Source organism: Aythya ferina, assembly GCF_964211825.1.
Source record: "Aythya ferina genome assembly, chromosome: 3".
NCBI classification, from domain to species: domain Eukaryota; kingdom Metazoa; phylum Chordata; class Aves; order Anseriformes; family Anatidae; genus Aythya; species Aythya ferina.
The window spans coordinates 59,686,430-59,705,137 of record NC_140298.1 but is presented as its reverse complement, the minus strand read 5'-3'; the positions used below and the strand labels follow the sequence as shown (position 1 = coordinate 59,705,137).

At 36.7% G+C, this 18,708-nt stretch overlaps 1 protein-coding gene across 9 annotated transcripts in view; it reads right to left on the bottom strand.

Moving 5' to 3' along the window:
• Window positions 1–18,708, bottom strand: part of DOP1A (DOP1 leucine zipper like protein A) — a 61,747-nt gene that overhangs the window by 15,167 nt on the left and 27,872 nt on the right. For all 9 annotated transcript variants that reach the window (XR_014691205.1, XM_084513827.1, XM_084513832.1 and 6 more), the window contains 9 exons: window positions 15,966–16,590; window positions 13,212–13,486; window positions 12,393–12,545; window positions 8,563–8,663; window positions 7,467–7,726; window positions 4,755–6,762; window positions 4,543–4,654; window positions 3,385–3,567; window positions 1,291–1,416 (listed from right to left, as the gene is read on the bottom strand). Coding sequence is in view for 8 of the 9 variants with exons in the window: in XM_084513827.1 (XP_084369953.1) it covers window positions 1,291–1,416; window positions 3,385–3,567; window positions 4,543–4,654; window positions 4,755–6,762; window positions 7,467–7,726; window positions 8,563–8,663; window positions 12,393–12,545; window positions 13,212–13,486; window positions 15,966–16,590 (3,843 nt within the window). In the remaining variant the exon portion in view is untranslated. The remainder of the gene's footprint in view (window positions 1–1,290; window positions 1,417–3,384; window positions 3,568–4,542; window positions 4,655–4,754; window positions 6,763–7,466; window positions 7,727–8,562; window positions 8,664–12,392; window positions 12,546–13,211; window positions 13,487–15,965; window positions 16,591–18,708) is intronic.

Genomic DNA, 18,708 nt, shown 5'->3' with positions numbered 1-18,708 from the left:
CAGACAATACCTATACCAAAAATTACAATGAATGGCCTTATAGGCTTTTTTCTTAAGTAAATGGAAAGAGACCTACTACTATGGAGGATAAAGAGGATCTAGACCCAAAATGCCTCTTAGAGCCATGTGTCTTTACAGAATATAAAAGCAATCTTAGGAAGTTGCCTATATTGGTAGTGATGCTTTTAAGAAAGCTCTTAATGAGCAGATTTCTATCAAGTGAAGAAGAGTATCCTGACAAATTTTTGAGTGAGAGTAAAAATAATTCTTAAAGCTTCCTTTAAGAATAGATGTTGCCTTCAACTACTTTTGTGGTAGTCTTCAGGTTAGCTCAAGATATTTCAATAAAATAGTCAAAGAACCTTAAGCAATCAAGCAGGTAAGCATACAAAAATCTGAAAATCTGAAACTCGAGGTTGGAAGCATCAGTTTAGCTTTGTCATCTACAATTTGAACTTTGACCACATGGCTTCCAACTTGGAAACACACTCCTTCACAAAACACTACACATTTTTCTGTGAAATGTTTACCTTATCTTCAAATACAACATGCTATATGTGAGATGTTACACAAGAGTTTATGTAAGTTGTTTCTATCCAGGGCATGATGCAAGTTGAAAGCTCCTACAAAGTCATCACTGAACTTACAGTATAATCTTAAAGAGATACATTATAGAGGTTGGGGAGGGTGCTGAGGCAAAGAATACACAATCTGCTGCAACGTGTGAGATAATTACATAAATAAGGCCTGAAGTATAATTCATATGCAGAGAGGTCAAATTTATAATTGTGGCTTCAAAAGCAAAAAGGCAGCAAATACTCTATTTCTGCAAAAACTAGATGAGTAAAAAGCATAGTAATTAAACTAACATCTGAATATGAACACTGCGAACTAAATTATTCAACAAAATTATGCTTTTAACCAGCTGTGGCAAATAATATATATGTACAAAAATCTTGACTATTTATGAAGATACTTAGCATGCATTCATGTCCCTAAGCTTCTGCACAAATCATCATTATTCTATTACTCTGCTACAGAGCAACTTTGGTGGCACACACTGTCCTAGATTCTAGAAAGGTACAGGGAAGTAATAACAGGTTTTAAATAAAATCAGTTTTAAATTGGTAACTCCCCAACAGTACAGTTGCTAATTAAAAATACAACATAAATATTTTCCATTTCATAATATGCATTATTCACTGGAATGCCAAAATCTTATCCTTAATGCTTCCATATCACTTAAAGCTATTACTGCAATTTAAAGTGACCATGGCAGTATAAGCATACCTTTGTTCTAGATGTATTTTTATTTTGTCTTCTTTCATTCCATACAAATGCAATAGCAGCCATAAAGTGAACACCATGATTCATTGAAATTGGACCCAACAGTTCAAGAATCTGCTGCCTCAAATTCTGAAATATGGAGGAACACATACACTTTTAGTTAAGTATCCCTGCATTACATTCAGAACAGCTAAGAAAATGTACTTTACGAATTTGCAAGTGATAATGAAGTAGAAAGCAACATATAGAAAAGTACAGAACTCAAGGTGATCTAACAAAATGGGTAAATGTCCTGAAAAAGATAAGCAGCAATAACAGCTTAAGCTTTGCATGTAAAGGTAGGGAATAAACAACTAGCTATTCAGGATGAGAAACTATTTAACATAGCAGTGCTGCATAAAAAAAGAAAAAATAGAATTGTTGGATTATTGTGGATCACAAACTCACTGTGTTGACTTTGCAAGGAAGTGGAAAAAGGCATTCATAAATAGCAGCACATCATGACAGACATAAAATATTTTTCCTGAAAGAAGATACCATGTACCATGTCCAGTTTTGGACACCTTACTTCAAGATATGTACACAAGCTGAGAAAACTCAAACTATAAAAAATAAGACAGATCAGTGATACAGAAAATGACCTATGAGAAGAAGCAAAACTGGGTATGTATAGGCAGGAGGAAAGAGGGTAAGTGTAGATATAACAATTATCAAGTGCTTATTATTATGAAGAAAGAAAGATGTGTACGCTACAAATAGGGATGGGAAATGAGAGAAATATAGGGATAGGAAGTGAGAGAAAAAAATAAGTAGTAGGGAAAAAAAAACACAGAAGAAAGAACAAGCTACTCTGTAAGACTAAAATATTCATTGTTGAAACTCCTAACATCATGTTTTTTTAAACACATCAGATTTCTTTAGGCATTTATTTCATAAGCCACCTTCTCATCCTGTTCTTCATCCTGTTTCCTATGACAGGAAGATTTCAGAGAAAAGTGCAATTTTATCTGTTTCCTGAAAGCCATTTCTATGTTAGTCTGATATATTTGAGTAGGAATTGTCTAATCTTTCAGAAGACTGTTACATGGGATACTAGATCTTGACTATGCACTTCATACAATTGCCAACAGTGTGGTTGCTGTCATTAGAAAGGATGTTAAAAAGGACGTTTTCATGGACAGCATATGTTGAATGCTCTTTTGAATATTATGGATTTCAGCAAACTAAAGAAAACCTAGGATTTACAGAAAAGTTAATATTGAACCAGAGTGAAAAAGCCTATCTTATTTTCACTGAAGAAGCATAACATCATATGCCATCCATGAGTACAGACCCCCTACTTCCTACTTCATTGAGTAGGAAGCCCTACTGGCAGCACAAATATGACCATGGATAATGTCTGTGGAAAGACATGGAGTCTTAAAAAAAAAAAAAAAAGTGATCACTCCTCCAAACTGAATGACAAATGTTGAAAATGACGTAAAATGGCATAATCTGAAAAAGTACCTGGTAATATTCAAAATAACTGTTAGGAAATAATATTTTAAAACATCTCAGATTTAACTGACAATTTTGTATTTTAAAATGTGGAATATTAGAAGTTTGAAATGCTTCTAATAAGAGGGCTAGGCAACAGTCTCAATATTTGACCCCCTCTCGGATTCTCATCTTTGTGATTGCAGGGCTATTTCCCCATGTGTAAGGATATCACAGTATGGGCACTGAATGAGTAAAGGAACTAGTTCAAAACTGTCTGAATACAAGGCGTTTTAAGAGGACAGCTCTCTTTTGTTATGATTCTACATGAGCATTTTACATATTTTGAGGCATAAAAGTGTGGCTTAAATGGTTCAAGTATTTTTCAGGATGGGTTTAATTTTCTTTGTAGAAAGCAAATGGGAGACTTGCTGTTAGCTGATACATTTACGTTTAAAAGCAGAGTCAACACCCATTTTCTTGGGTCTTGTTTCTCAGGTGGGTGGGTAGATTAGGACAAATGTATTAGAAGTCAATTTACATTTAAGGGAATGTAATTGGATTTAGTTTGATGAAGGTATTTATGTACCATGTAAACAATATTATCCCTGACATTCTGACCTTTGTTGACCCAAGATTAATAGTGGTAATGGATGCAGCAGCGGCAGCAGTAGTTTTCTCTGAAGAGTCTGCAAGGTGAAGGATGCTCCACAGCAAAGTCACAGAAGACATGATCATATGCAGGATAGACAGGATCCCATTGCGTGCTTCAATTAAGTGCTTCTGATCTACATTAACCAAAAGCTAGAACATTTCAAGGGAAGAGGGGAAGAACAGCATTAAATATCTACACAAATAACATTAGTAAAATAGTGTAAATTGAGACAATGTACATGGAAGCTTTAAACCAGGACTCTTTTCCAAAACAGCTTCTCGGTAATTTTTACAGTACTACAGGCTTTGAGTTTATCAAATAATAATAGATTAAAGAATCTTTTGACTCTCAGTCATTCAGAACGGAACATGTTCTGAACATGTGGTACCTCATGGCTACAGCAATCAATTTTGTATCATCTGCCTACACCTTTGCAAAATATAATTATTTCAGAATCTGAGGTTTAACAAATACATTAAGCAAAATTACTTACTTGCACAGACAATAAACACTTCTCAGTTATTTTCAAATGAATGGAAGGCAAAGGGGAATAAGAACAAAAATGACAAAACCAAGATAGACAGCAGAACAAAAGTTTTCATGTAAAATCTGGGCCAAATTCTTAAAAGAGACTATGCTCTTAATATCAGAATTGAAAACATTGCTTGACTGAAGACAAATTGTGAATATACCAAAGAAGCAGAAAGAAAATATTTTGACATATTGCGTGATGAACATAATCCAGCCAGAAAGTGCCAGATATGCATCAGTCTGCAAAGTTCCACAATGAAGTCGTAATGAAGTTCTAAAAAGTTGCATTTTAGAGGTCCGAAAGTTAAGGAATTCCTACTTCATTGTTTCAAGGGAATAATGATAACAACAGAAAAGTCTAAGAATACTCTCTTAGAAGTATAATTAGTAGAAAATTATTGTTCCGTTTAATTGAGATGTATACGCTATCCATGAAAAACACATTTACAACCAAGATTACTACATGGCTATTATTTTCCTCACTCAGACCTTCAGTTTTGTGCAAGTACCTAATAGAAGCACGTTTATACAATTACAGTCCTTAATTTGACATATACTGCAAAGGAACTTCTCAGATACCCAAGTAAATTTACCTGATGATATTGTGTAGATGGATCTAGCAGGCAGTAATGAATTATTGTTGTAATCCCTTCTAATAGAGTAAGAACCATATCTGGGGGAGTGACTGACGCCATCCAGAGAGGCCTAAAATAAAATATATTTTTCAATGAACTCATCCAGCAGCAAAGTAACTCAACACAATTAAATTTGCTTAAAAAGATTATACACCTCTAGATATACTTACCTATTATCAGATAATCCTGTTTCATATTTATATTGCTGAATTAAATTATCCAAGTTCCTGCAGAGCTGAAGAGTCACAGAAACAACCACCCTCTGAAGAACCTTTCCCATGTAAGGCAAAGTGGAAGTGATAAGGCCAATCCACTGAGGATGCATTTTACAGGCACAGTGTTGATGTAAAGCTCTTATCACTGCGCAGAGAAACATGCCTTGGCAGGTTATTGGCTGGGAGTGTAAATACTGAAGAGAAGTCATCGGCTGCTGGGGACCAATGTGCTCCAAGTCTGTTATGACAAAGTCGAAGCCTGTTTCGTTTTCCTCAGGCACAGTCATTACTCTGTGTTCCAACACAATCAGCCGCTGAAGCACTTTTAAAAGCTGTGACTGTAGAGTACTGCCATTGTCAAATTCATCTTCAGAAAAATTTATAAGGCTGTCTTCAGAGAAACCTTCTTCTACGGCCACTATGTTTTTTCCAGCCATCTTTTCACTGTGCCATTTCTGTGCGCTAAAGATAGAAGACAGCAGACAATGCAGGATCACTTTCTGAACCTTGCACTTGGATAACATGTCCGAAATAAAACTAGGAAAGCCTTTTGCAGAGCTTTCTATAACTTTGGCCAATTCAGCAAAGAGAAGTGTCAGAATTTCTATACTCATCATTTGCATATTACGGTTTCCTATCAGATCTTGTGAGGTTACTTTAACGTGAGTTGGATAGTGGCTCCGCATGTAATATAAACACAAGGAGATAAGAATTTCTATGTACATAGAACTCCGAAAGTTATGGTTAGAATCAACTGGGATGTGACTATAGAAATCCTTGCCCATAACAGATATCCGATGCCTGGCTAGGAGATTCTGGAGCAGTGAGAGCTGAGGAGTGTATGCATTGTTGACACTGGTAGTGGAGATAGCACTTACGAAAGCTGAGGGATTTGTCTTCAGAATTGCTTTAATTGCAGAAAAAGCATACAATGTCCTTGAGGAGTCATACAGCTGGAGATAAAGCAGTACATGTTGATACAAGGGATGGATATTAAAGTTGGGAGATTTCCGCATTCCTGGGGACCCCACATCACTCTCTATTTCTGATATTTCCCCTTCTCCACAGCTGTACCAGTTTTCTAAATCAAGGCCATCACTAAAGAAGACATTTGTTTGTTTAAGCTTTTCTGTTTGCGCTTTCTTCTTCTCTTCATCTTTCTTTTTGGCTATTTTCACCTTAGGTTTTGCACCTGGTTGCTTACCAGCCTCTTTAACAATTGTTTCTTTTTCTGACGTTTTTTCCGGCAGTTTTCCTTTGAAGTTGAACTGAATGCTGCTGTGGCTCCGCTTTCTGGACTTGGACTCTGTGGAAGCAAGAGTGAGATCTGACAGGGATTGCTGGCTTGCTGCAATACAGGGTGAGGAGTTATTTCTTGAAATTTCGTCTCTTAAGCTCTCAAGTCCAGTCTCAGTTGAGGCTGACAATAACTGGGAACTGTCATTACTAAGCAAACTACTTTGGCTACTTTGAATATTTTGATCTTCACTTTTAGTCATCTCCTCGGGGTTATCCAAAGGACTGAAATTACATGAAGTATCCTCGGAGTGCAGACTGTGTTTAACTGGGTCATTCTCTTCTCCAAGACTGCTTACAACTCTGCAGATAAGGTCAGTAATGACTTGTTGCACAATTTCATCAGGCGAGTCTTCTCTCAGAGTCTGAGAGCTATCTTGAGCACTCAGGCTTTCTGTTTCCACCTCGTAGCTGATGTTGTCTCCAGTAGATGACTGAGAACAGCCAGAATCAGAACTCTGCAGTATTTCAACCTGATTGTCAGGAAGATCAAAATCAGACACAACCATTGGAATGGTCTCACTGCTAGTACTTAACAAGGAAAGCCGGTCACTCAGAGGGTTGACAGTCAGGCTGAAGTTCTCCATTTCATCCATAACAAGCTGCTTTTCATTGCCTTCTTTAGGTATAATAAGTTGTCCTTGGCTTACAGGCACGTGGGAAAATGCTTAAAGAAAAACATGAAAAAACTATTTACATGGTATCTTGTTTTTCAGAACAGAATGTAGCGTTTATATTTAGAATTTAAACTATTATCAAGACTTTAAATTAAATAACAGTATGGTAAATAGTTCCTTTTCACTTTAACACAAAAAAAAAAACAGTAAGTAACAAGTCACACATTCACATAAGCAAGCCAAAAATACTTTAGCAGTAGACCTTAACAAAACATAATCTCCTTGTGAAGCCTTATGCAGTCTTATCTACTTGTGTTTTGACAAAAAAAGAATTATTAATATGTTACTAACAATATAGAATACATGCAAACACCTTCAAACTTAATCAGTATGTTTTCAGTCAGCCCCACATCAGTGTTCCTAATTCACCAAAAAAAAAAAAAAAAAAATCTAATTTCTTGGTTAAACTTCAGGTCATAAAGTTCTACTGAAGTCTGTAAGACATAATAATATGCTCTGCATTGAAATACTTGTATACTGTCTTAATCTGAGGGCAGTTAAACTTCAAAGATACTTCAAGGCTGTGACACCTAGCCTTGAAAAAAAGTGCACAAAAGCACATAGAAGCAGTGGCCATTCTAGCACTTTATTTTGCTAGTTATGCTAAACAAAAGTCTGTATTTTTAATATTGCATATAAATAGCAAATTAATAAACTCATTAATGAACTTCCTAGAGTATTCTTGTGTACACACCATCAGCACAGCTGAACTTCTGCATAAAGTGCTTTTCATTTTCTTCTTCAGGGTGATAGGGAGACTTAGTCCAGTAACATTCAGCCTGTACTCGTTGAACAGAAACTCGCTGAGTTTTTGGATGAAGAAGCAGTAGGAGCAAAGGTTCAAGAACCCTTGCAATATCATGTCTTTGAAGTACTTGATTTAACCAGGCTTGTCCCACTGACCATGTAGAACCATCCAAGCTGTTAAGGCTGTCCAGCATGATGAACAAAGATCTAGAACAGAAAGAACGAACCTCACATATTCTACAGGACTCAGTTTAATCCCATTTCATTCTGATATATGACAAATTTCTACATATCAGAATGTAGATATGTACAACGTGCAACGTGTCCAGCGTGCAACGTGAAGTTCTATATTTTAGTACAGCCTGATGAAGAAATTGCCAGGAAAAACTAGCAATAAAGTCAGTAACACAGCTGCTGTAGTAATAGTAGTACAGAGTGTTACAGTATTTGTACAGCTACCAGCATAGCAAAGTTTGATTGCCTATAAGTACTAATGCAGCATAAAATGATAAACCTTAAAATGCCAATTCACATAGCTGCACGGACAAGAAGATAACTTATTCAAAGATCTTTTCTTCAAGAACTGGAAGGATAAATGTATTTGACAACTCAAAGCCTTTCAACCAACAAATCCTTTCCAGACTTCTTTTCCAGACTTGGGGAAAAACAATATGTGTATATGACTGAATTTACTGTTTTATAACCTCCAGTATTCATAAGCTCCTTAACTCTAAACACAAAATTTATTACCACTTCTGCAATGAGTGACAGTGTCAAGCCAAAAAAATAACCTCTTTACTCTGCTTCCTACAGCTAAGTATGTACTGGAAAAATTAAACATGCATTTTCCCACAGTGTTTGTGCTAGCTTAGGAAGATGAGACTAGCCCAGAGTCCAGATCATTCAGCTTTTTCTAACAAGGTGGTCTGATACCAGAATGTAAAATGTATTTCTCTAAGTTCTGGACACTATATGCTGCCACTATGACATAGTTAAATAATTTTGCCTCAATCTTTCACTGGATCATGTTTGCCATCACCAACCTGTCAAAGGTACGGCCAAAGGAAGAAGACTTGTTAATATGAAGGTCCCGGGTGAGATGCCATAGCACTGCAAACTTTGCATGAGCTTCCATTCTGACTTTCTGTGAACAAAATTATAAGTTGGTTCTGTTAAGATACATCAGCCTCTGTTAAGAACTCAAAAACAGAGCTATACAGCAGCCTACAAAATGTCAATAAATTATTAAAAATACTTTTAACTGCATGTTTATATCCTATTTTCAAATAGTAAGAACAATAGACAACAACAGATCTCTGTCAACAATTACCAACATTAAAGATTCTTCCCTCTCTCTCCCTCTAGATCTTGGCTGCTTTAGTTTCCATGTACTTAAAACCTTTTCAAGCCACACTTAATGTTGTAACTGGAGCAATACTGATCTTACTCTCCTGAGTTGCACGTCTCTGTTTTCATGGAGTTTATCTATACCAAGGCACTAGAAGAGATCATAAGGAGAGAGAAGGAAGAAACATGCAGGGCTTTTTGAACAGTCAAGGATACAGACGCAGAGAAAAGTGGCAGACAGAGAAAAAAGTATTTATAGATAGTTAACCAGCTGGTAGTGTCTGAAATCATGGGATTAAATACAGTAACCAAGGAAACAAGGGAAAGAAAATAGGTTGACTAGAAAGAGAGACGTAAGAATTCTCCAGCTAGATAGAGAACAGTTTATCAATAAAAATGCCAGTTTTTGCTTTGGAACTCAGCTTTGTTGTGACAAAAAGGACATGGTTACCGCAGCAGCTGACTTCTTATGACTGCTAATAACATGGAGAATGTTTAATGGTGAAATTGGTATTTAACAATTTTTATGCCTTCATCTCTTTACTGTGGCTGATCAAAGGAAAGAGTTATTGAGCAAAACTGTAAACAATAGTAAATGCTGCACTATAATACACGGGTACATCTGTTAAAGACAGCTTTATCCATGAGACAAGGAAGCTACTAAGCACTAGGATTGAACAAAGCACGAAAATCAGAATGGTTACACTGAGGAAAGCATCAAGCAAAATTAAAGTACATTCAGGGTTTAAACTAAGCTACTGAATGATAAAGAGAGACAAGATGATGAAGATTTTCACTTGTTTGTTTTTAAAATATGTGCTTATAAAGAATAGGTAAGTATATTTACCTCTAATCAAAATGAGACCAAACCAAACAATTAATGCTACTGTGATAATCTGGCATAATTCCAGATTTAAACTACAACATGCAGCCTAAGAGGCTTTGCAACAGCTAACACAACTGATATCTGCCACAGTAACACAAGTTTTAAGTAAAAGCTAAAAAAATCTGAAAGTTACAGAACGGATAGAAGATACATCACATCAGAGGTATACTTAAAGAAAGAAAGAAAGAAAAGAAACAAAGTAATTTTGGAAGGAAAAGAAAGCATGACCTGTATCTAGAAAAAAACCTTCTAAAACAAAACAAAAAAAACAACACTGCAAACAGTTGTCCAAAAACAATTCCCTCATGTCTGCTGAATAGAGAGTGGAAATTCCAGTTCTTAAACACATGCAGATGATTCCATGTAAGTCCTTGCAATCCATACTGGTAAGATGCAAGAAGTTACTGTCTTCACAGTAAGTTTGACAGAAATGAGTGAATGCCACATCGGCAGTCACAGCAGCCCACAGACCAGCACAATATAAATCATTAGCAGCTTTATAAACATGCCAACCTGTGAACTGAAGTGATTGACAAACTGGCTCATAATTGCTTTTGTTGATCTGGTTACTCTCTGGTAGAAAGGCAAAAAGGCAATTACTTCTAAATGACATGGCCATGAATTGTCAGAGCATGTAAGGAAGTAATTTCCTACCATTCATTCTGCTGGGGCTGTGAACACAGTTCATATGTTTAAAATTTAGAGTGGTACAAAGACCTCAACTCAAATGCTGACAGCCACCATCTAAAACTAGTTTCTAGGGGAAAAAAGTACCCACCATGACAAACAGGACATCTATTAACCATAGTAAAAGCTAACCATGTGCTTTATATAGTGGGCAGCAGAACATAACTTTTGATAAGGGACAAGATCTCCTGCATAAAGTCTATGTGTCTCTTAACACTGAGAAGCCCTATTTTCTATCATGGGACCACAGACATAGACATATCATAGACATTAAAGAAATAGTCAGTGATATAAGCACCGTCCAGCTTCAAAAGCTTTTGAAAAGAGTACTTGATTTGCACTAGCTAAACTGACAGCAAAGAAGAAGTTGTCAATACAACAGCCAAGCTAGTTTCTAAAAAACAGTCAGCAGTGAGCCAATAGACTTCTGAAGAGCAATGAGGAACAGGAGAAATCTACCAAGTTGGGTCATGAGCAAACACAATAACCTGTGGCAGCAGAACAGGAGACAGCATAAGTTACAAAGTAATAACCAGAAACCAAATATTTATTACAGAGGCAGAGAAGCAGCTCTCTGATCACTCAAAAGGTTTTACTCAAAGTATAAGGCCATGGCTGTTGACAGGAGACAGAGATGGAAAGTAGTTTTAGCAGCATACTGAAAAGAAATGCACAGGCAACTCACAACCCAGCTGCCATGTCAGTTAGTGTAGATTAGGCAAGCACCATATTTTCCAGACATTGATGCAAAGAAAGCTAGCAATTACTGCTACAGCAGTTTATTAGTAGCCCTCTGGAACTGAAAAACAAGTGAACACTCAGAATTCAAATCTTTTAATGACAAATTACTACAGAAGAGAGAGGCCACATGAGATCAAAGAATAAAATAGTGCAGAAGACTCTCCATTGAAATTATCTATTTATTGCAAGTCCTCTACTTCCCAGTAGAGGAAACGAATCCCACAGGAACACTTTAGCTGGAAATAATTAACCAAGAGAAGTGTCAGAAGATGGAGCTCAGAAATATATAGCACAGCTCTTGGAATCTGCACTTACAAGCTACTCTTTTGTCTATTATTTACATTTATTCTTAGAAAAGAACCAGAATCAGATAACGTATGAATAGTCAGAAGGACAAAAGAAAACAAATTCACTGCTGCCTAAAAGAGAAAGGATATCAAGGCAGAAGCAGCAAAGTAACCATATCAAATGCAGCAGACTCACAAGGATGTTTCTCACAGAAAGGGAAAGGAACTGAAAGCAAATCTCATACTGTATAAGGAAGGTGGTGACAAGAAGAAAGGCAGTTAAGGAGGGCACCTCTCACCAAAGAGAGAGAACCACACATCACTGTCTTGAGAGACAAAAATCCAACCTCGCTATCAAGAAAAGTGGCAGAAGCAGAGCAACAATAAAAACTTTTCCAAGTTTTATGGAGGAAGGGAAGCAGAAAGGCACAGAGGGCATTAGAACAAGGCACAAGAATCAGATGAAATAGAGGGCACACCAGAAGGCTGAACTACAGTTGGTAAGGGCACAGCAAAATAAAGTGCTTAGATATAAAGAAGCTGTGCAGGGAGAGAAGAGTGGTCAGGAGAACTGGCATGGAATACAGAAAATCTAAATTCAGTTACTACCACTGCAAACACTTTTTATAGGTTTGTGAAACTGCAGGATATCATGAAAACAGGGATCAAATACAGAGATAAGATTTCTTGTGAGAGGGAATACAGGAAAGGGTGTCAGTGTCAGGGTGGATAAATCTGATGTTCTGCATGCAAGTAAAAGATTACACTTTTCACAATTGAAAGAATATTACCAATACAATGCAACATTTTTAAAATACAGAAGTTATTTACAACACCCACTGAGGCACTGAATCCTTTTTCCAAATATAGTTCTCTATGAATAACCATACACTTTAGTCATCTTTCAACGACACGAACAACTTACTTTGTCTCTATGAGTCAGCTGCTGACTAATAACATCTTCACAAATGCTAGAAGAGGGAACGAGGTTGTGCAGCTGGTAGAAGAGCTCCACACTCTTCTGGTGATGCTGGGGAGTTCCGTCACCCAACTGGTCCCAAAGAGTTAAAGCTATATGCTTTGGACATGAAAACAGAAGTTGCAAGAGAGACAAGTGAATGAGTATCATGCCTTGTTTTGTTCTAAACTACGTTGAGCTCTTTGCAATGATGGGAGACATTACATCTGATGACAGCATATGACAGCCATATAGGCAATCTATAAACCTGTTTTTTTTGTTTGTATGAACTTATGCATCTGTTTGAAACGCTGCAATGACTAACTACACACAAAAAATCCTGCTAAGAGATGGAACTCAGATATCTCCAGAAATAAACTTCTATTAGCTATAGCTTACTATGTAATATATTATATATATATTATCTTTTATAAATTATTTCTTACGTAGCTTCAAAGCAGAGTGTGGCTTATCAGAATCCTACGTTATGTATACCTTCATTTCATGCCCCTAATAGTTTATGATGCTATATGATCAGTCTTCATTTAAATTTTCAAAATACAGTTTCAAACAAGTGTTTTCACCCAAGCAGTCAGCAAAACAATCAGAGTGGGAAAATCCACTGTGTATTTCCATTTAGAGTCCAACACGGATTACAACTATTACCAAAACACTCCACAAGGAAGTCTTGTTTACCAGACCAAGAACAGTAAAGTAGCCAAGACTGTCAATCACCAGCCAAGAAAAAAAATCTACAAAAAACATTAGTGAGATGCCGCATTGTACCTTGAAGAAATCCGTCTTTTCAGCCATGTATCTCAGATTGCCTTGAGTAAGAGGAGGTCTGATAACCACGGCCACTCTTCCCTGGTTTGGACTAAGAGGCTGAGCGGTGTCCACACTGTTGAGATTTTCTCCAGTGACAAGAGCAACAGATTGAGTCAATCCAACCAAGTCCATCACAAGGGAAATAGTAACGCCTTGGACACTGAAATCACTTGCTTGCTTGCAAGCATTCATTAAAGTCTGAAGCCACAGAGGGGGCTGTACTTGTTCACAGTCTGAAATAGAAATCAGAGATGGTGTTTGCATTTAACAAAAATTCTAAATGCTATGAATTTTTCATCTTACATTCAGAGCCATATATACATTTGTCCTTTATCTTTCATATTTCAAACTGCTCACTGTACATGTTTAGGGAAGTACATACAGGACAGAAATACTTCAACGTATTTTTGACTTAAAAATTAGCTAATCAAGAATGCAAGACTATATCACTTCCACCAAAACTTTCGTAGCTAAAAATAAATAGGAAAAATCAAACAAGGAAGAGAAAAATACATTGTATGGAATTGCATCCACACAATTTCATGCTTTAGACAAGACCGGGCTTTTAGTACATTGCATAACCCTTCATTCACTTTGCTCCTTCAGGAAAATTATAACCAGCAATCGTAAAATAATAATATAAATATTATAAATTATATATGTAAATATCATATACTTAACACAAAGTATTGTATATAATACATATTAACTATATATAATACAATGTATTATTATTATATATAAACTAAGTCTAAACTGGCAAAAAAAAACAACAGAGAGCCTGCTGGAAAAGTGTAAAACTTAAGTAAAAGCATCTGCAAAAATTGATGCTTTGGGTTACAGAAGATAGATCCTACTAGACCATACTCTGCTTTCACTGTAGGCTGTTGTTTTCCCTGTTATAACTGTCCCCTCACTTAATACCCTGAATAGCCTGATAATCTAAGTGTCTTTCTCTGAAGTTGGATTCTTTACTCAGTTTACAGTCAACTCTACAAGTGAGCAATGCACCCTTTTATTTCAGAGGTAACAAACTATTTTTTCTTAAAACGGAAAGACTCTACTGATTACATTCCTAAGTTAGGCAAATGCTTCTACACATATTTGTATCTGAAACAAAACCCTTCCAGCTGATTCCAACCACCTACAATTCATGCTTATTCCTCAAACTGTTTAATAGACTGCAAATGGGAAAATTCAGATGCCGAATAAGCAAAGCAAATAAGACATTTAGCAAAGTGAAACCAATTCCTAGAATCACTGCCTTCACAAGAACACATTATTACTCAAGCTTTACCAGCTTTTTGCTTTAGAGCTTAGAAGGCAGTGACGATCCAAAGTGTTAAATCCACAGAAAAGTAATAAGCAGACAGCTGATATTTTTAAGCTTTCTCAGTCATCTGACATAACACTCATTTGTAGGCTGCTAGTGTTGGAAAAAGTCATAAATTATGTATTTCAAGGTCATATTATAAATGATAACCTGTGTTAGATCTTTTACAAAAGGTAGAACCCCTTGAGCATTGCAATACCCCTAGTTAATAAACAACTGTAACCAAATTCCCTTCAACTGACAGATATTTGATATTTTTGGGTCTCACAAAGTTATAAGCTACAATCTGCTCCTGGCTAAGGCATATATAATTCATCTTAAAGACTACGGGAACAGAAGAAATCACGTTAAATCAATGTGCCTGTTTCAAAAAAAAAAAAAAAAAAAAAACAAACCACAAACCACAAAACAGAAACACCAAACCACAAAAACTATTATCCTCCAAGAGGTGCCAACTGCTTTTAAAAGTTATCAATAAGAACAAAAAGCTGCCAATATGAAGATTCCAAGAAAAAACACAAATGAAGCCAAAATTCTTGTAATTCTCATTTTGTGCACACTTCAAGCTTATTCACCATGATATCACTTTAATACAACAGCTGTCAAGCTACAGACCAGAAGAAGTTCTAATTCAACAGAATTAGAACTGTAAATGGAAGAATTTACAAACTGCCAAAAGGATTATCCGTCAAAAAAGTCACACTTCTACAGTAATCCCAAACTGTCAACAGTTAAATCATGTTCCTGTATCTGCAGAGAGAGACACCTACTTGTGAACACATTCGCAAAACCCACCACTTCTATTTTCCTTTTTATTTGCACATAATGCAATTGCGGTTAGAAGAATGGTTAGCAAAACCGTCCCTCAAGGAAACAACTACTTAACCTTTAATAGAAGTGAAGTAATATTAATGAATTTCTTATCTGGTATGACTTCTAGTGGTCAGAATCTTATATTTCCATATACTCCACAAAGCAATCAAAATGCACATCAGTCCAAAACTACTAAAGTGAAGCTAGAAACGTGTTTTCTAATAGCAACACTTGATATCACGTATGACAAAGCTGTATTATTAACAGAACATTCCACATTGTAAAGAGGAACATCTTAAGGTCTGAATTCTACTCTCAGGCTTCAGTCGGTATAATTAGTATTGGTGTGACAGATATAAATGTCGAACCCCATGTCAGCATTGTCCTTGAGGAAATCTATGAAGAAATAGTTGAGTTTTCAAAAAGCAAACTAATTGATGAAGACGAAAACGCATATTTCTAAGAGGAATGGCAAGCTGCAACACAAACACAACATTAATACTATTACTTTAAAAGTGTTTTGAAAATAAGTACTTTAAAAGAGAAGAACAAAGAGTTCAGCTTACCAACTTCAGGCTTCCCAGGATGTAATTCTGAAGTACGGTTTCCCTCAGCAATGTAAACGGGAAAGCTCGAACATTCAAGATACAGCTGACAAGCAGCAATAAAGGCAGGAAGGTATTCTTTTGGTGTTTTTTTCTTGTTTATTTTCTTTGCCTTAGCATCTCCGTGCAATTCTCTATCCCATTTTGTGGTCTGTCCTTGCTCTCTACTGGGATCTACTGGAAGCTCTGGCCCTAAGGGCTGAGACAAGGAGCTATTCTGAATGATATACAGGTTGATAAATCTGGTTAAAAACTGTTGGACGTACTCCAAACAGCACTGCATTGCAGTCTTTTGTATTGTTTTCCCGCTTCGAGTTGCTGTCCCCTGCGTTACTACGGAAGGAGGCTGTACAATGGTTTCCTCAGACCCCACAGTTGACGCCGTCTCAGTCTCTGAGGACGTGCTACCTATAATCGGAATGCCAGGTGCACCGTGACCTTCGTTCAGTGCCCTGTCAATGTCATCGGTTGTATCTGCCTGGTATTGCACAAACTCAGTGAATCCGCTTTCTGATGACCGGCTGCTCGGAGGATTTTCACCATCTTCAAACACATCATTAGGATTGTCAAGTGAAGCTGATGGCACCTAATTGAGATAAAAGTTTGACCATTTTAAATGGGTTATTTACTAGTAAGAAATCATTTACCTATTTCTCCATTTGAAAGCAACAATTTTATCCCATGGTTTTATATCTACTCATATAAATACATTTTATGCAAAAATAACGTTTGCATTTTTCTTTTCCAAGTTCTTTCAGTAAGTTTGATAGACCAAACGATGAAAACAATTAAAAAACATTGTCCAGCAAACAGAATACCTTAATTAAAAATAGACACGATCATGATAGGAAGAAAATGTTAACAGCAATAATATTTAAAGAATTCTGAAATGCATATGAAAAGGTATTTAATACAGCATCATAAACCAAGATATTCATACACCAACAGAACACCCTCACTTCCAGCAGGAAGCAGAACACTAATTGATGTTACTTATAGTCGTTTTAGCCAGCAAGGTTGTTTTAACAGTACATTTTAGCATGCACTTCTACAAAAGGAAAAGATAGTTATCTGTTAATCAGAAAACTGCTGCAATCATAACAGAGTAAAAAATGTCTGCAGGCAAACAAGGTAAAAGTAGATGTCAGGAAAGAAGAACAGGAAAACTTACACGTAGAAAAGTATACACTTCTTTGTTGACACTTTTGAAAATCCCACTGCACAAGTAAATAATTACATTAGATATTACTTCATCAAAATCTAAAAAGTGCCTATACCTATCAATTCTGAAAACACACATAACTGATGAATGATTCCTACTCAAAAGGAATTCAGAGCAGCTTTCTGTGCTGCTCTAATCTCCCATAGCCTGCTGGTAACCGTTGTCACAGCCTCTGCTTGCTGGAGGTGAATGAGGTGAATGCAGCTCAAACAGCAGTGCACGGATCAGGGGGAGTAAGTGCAGGTAAAGTACACGCCTACAGACTTCTCACCAAGCTGTTTTAACAGTGACAGCAGATGTTGCCTGAGATCCAGCAGGCCCAAAGTTCCATCTTGCTGTCTAATGTCTTAATCAGTACAAGCCTCAAATGTGTGCTCTTATTCAAGCATAATCTAAAGATCTGAGCAAGTTTTTTTTTTTTGTAAATAAATAAAAACAAACATCATTATGTATATAATGCGTTGCATCTTGCTTTACCAGAGACAGTAAGAATCAAAACTAAAGTTTGCTTGGGATAGCTTTCACTATGTTAATACAAAGGAAAAAGTATGCAAAGAGATAATAGGTGATGCTATCTTTTGAATTACACCGCACAAGAGACTAGAAACAAGGGAATTAATTTTGTTCTCTTTTAGTAAAAGCTATGGTCACGGATCAGTCAGTTGTAATTGAAAGAAAAAGGCCTGTGAAGGTTCAAGGGGCAAAAATACTCCATTAAAATAGGTTTTATAAAAAAAAGAAAGCCACCGCAGGCTGGGTGTCAGCTGGCTATAAAGGATCCTGGATAAAGGATGAGATAGGATCCTGCATAAAGGATGTGTGAGTCCTAATGAACAAGCTGAACGTGAGCCAGCAGAGGACCCTTCTGGAGATGAATACAAACCATATACTTGACTGTATTAGCAGACGTATAGCCAGTATGTCAAGGGAAGAGATTACTCCCCTCTGTTCATCAGTTTTAAGGCTGCATCTAGAATATTGTGCCCAAGCTTGTGATAATTAGTACAAAACAGACACTGATGTACTAAAACTGAAGTGGCTCAGTGGAGGGCCGCCAGAGAAGCACTTGACACATAAGGAAAGCTGAGAGAGTTGGATTTACTCAGTCTTAAGGAAAATAAAAATGCTAAGGGCTGCGTCTTTATTGCTAAGACTTCCCGTTAGTTAGCTGAAAAAATGGAGGCGTGCTGAGAAATTCACAGTGAAAGAACAAGAGGCAACAAACACAAGCTGCAACAATGGGAATTCTAACCAAGTATTTGGAAATCCCTCACCCTATTAATGTAGTCAAACAGAGCAAATGAACAGGCTGTACAGAAAAGTTGTGGGAACTTGGTCCTTGGAGATACTCAAGACTGAGCTGGATATGATCCTGAGCAACCTGACCTAGCTTTAAAGTAGAATCTAACTTTGAAATAGTCCCTGCAACTCCAAAGCAGTGACCTCCAACTGTCACTTCCAACCTAAACCTCTATGATGTTC